Source organism: Sinocyclocheilus anshuiensis, unplaced genomic scaffold, assembly GCF_001515605.1.
Source record: "Sinocyclocheilus anshuiensis isolate Anshui unplaced genomic scaffold, SAMN03320099.WGS_v1.1 scaffold657, whole genome shotgun sequence".
NCBI lineage: Eukaryota > Metazoa > Chordata > Actinopteri > Cypriniformes > Cyprinidae > Sinocyclocheilus > Sinocyclocheilus anshuiensis.
Window position 1 is genome coordinate 111,732 of NW_015539858.1, and position 1,104 is coordinate 112,835.

The following is a 1,104-nucleotide window of genomic DNA, read 5'->3' on the forward strand; positions in this document are numbered from 1 at the left end:
TAATGTTCTTTTTAGCAGCATCATATGACCCCTTTAACTGCAAATGCATCGATAACAGTGATCAGATCAGTTTAATGACTCACTGGTATAAATCGAGCCTGAAGCCATTTTAAAGGGGTCATATGATGTTGCTAAAAAGAACATTATTTTGTGTATTTGGTGTAATGCAATGTGTGACTTGTACTGTGTTTTTACGCTTTGCGTTGCATATTGCACCGCGTAAACATAAAACCATGTCTGCATTTGTGATCGGAGAAATGACAAACAATAAGCGCTACTCTACACTGCTCAAACTCGCGTTTGAATCATCAGTGGCAAATTCTTTAAATATAAAAAACGTACTTACAGGCTATGAGTCAGAAGCGCCAGACTGTCCTTGCAAAGTTGGAACTGCCCCACTTTATAGAAACATTATGTCCTCTTTTGGAAGGCCAAACAAAGTAGTTTTGCTTTCACAACGAAACACACAGCGGATTGAGTGAGCGGCACCCGGCGGATTCGACAAAGGAGGCTTGTACAGACTGCAGTACAGCTGCACAAACAGCAGACATCGCACCTGATCATCTACATAAAAGATGTTCGCAGGAATCTCTTTACGGATGATTTTGCTGAATATCGTGTCTCCTCCCGGCTGCGCGCTCTGAGCTCGCGACACTTCATCCGCCATGATCACAAAGATCTGCTTCTGCAGCTACGCAGCTGTCAAGCACACACGCACGCGCACCCACACAACTCAACGCTGAGCTAAGACCAGAGCCGTTGAAAGAGAGAGTTGCAACAACGGAAGTTCGAAATGCTTGATCGTCACGTGGTTCACGTAGACTTCAGCTGCGTCCCAAATGATGCACTTATACACCATGTACTTATGCACTATATACTCAACCATGTAGTGTATGAATTATATGTTTATTTTGTCATTCAGCATTGAAGTCTGGTAGCCCCTCCCCCTTCGCTACGTAATTTAAGCTGCGGCAGTTGAGTGCATGAAGTGTCCAACATTCCACACTTAATTTTTTCAGTTATTTAAGTGCATCATTCGGGTATTTAAAGTGCACTTTTTCTTTTTGGATTTTTCAGTGTGAACGCAGTACTCGCACTATTTAT

General features: G+C 42.8%; 1 protein-coding gene across 1 annotated transcript in view; it reads right to left on the reverse strand.

Annotated features, from left to right (window-relative positions):
* The window catches only part of LOC107684867 (histidine triad nucleotide-binding protein 1-like), a 4,374-nt gene extending 3,707 nt beyond the window's left edge, over positions 1-667 (reverse strand). The window contains exon 1 of the mRNA XM_016481238.1: positions 557-667. Within this exon, the coding sequence (XP_016336724.1) occupies positions 557-667 (111 nt within the window). The remainder of the gene's footprint in view (positions 1-556) is intronic.
* Between the last annotated feature and the right edge of the window lie 437 nt (positions 668-1,104).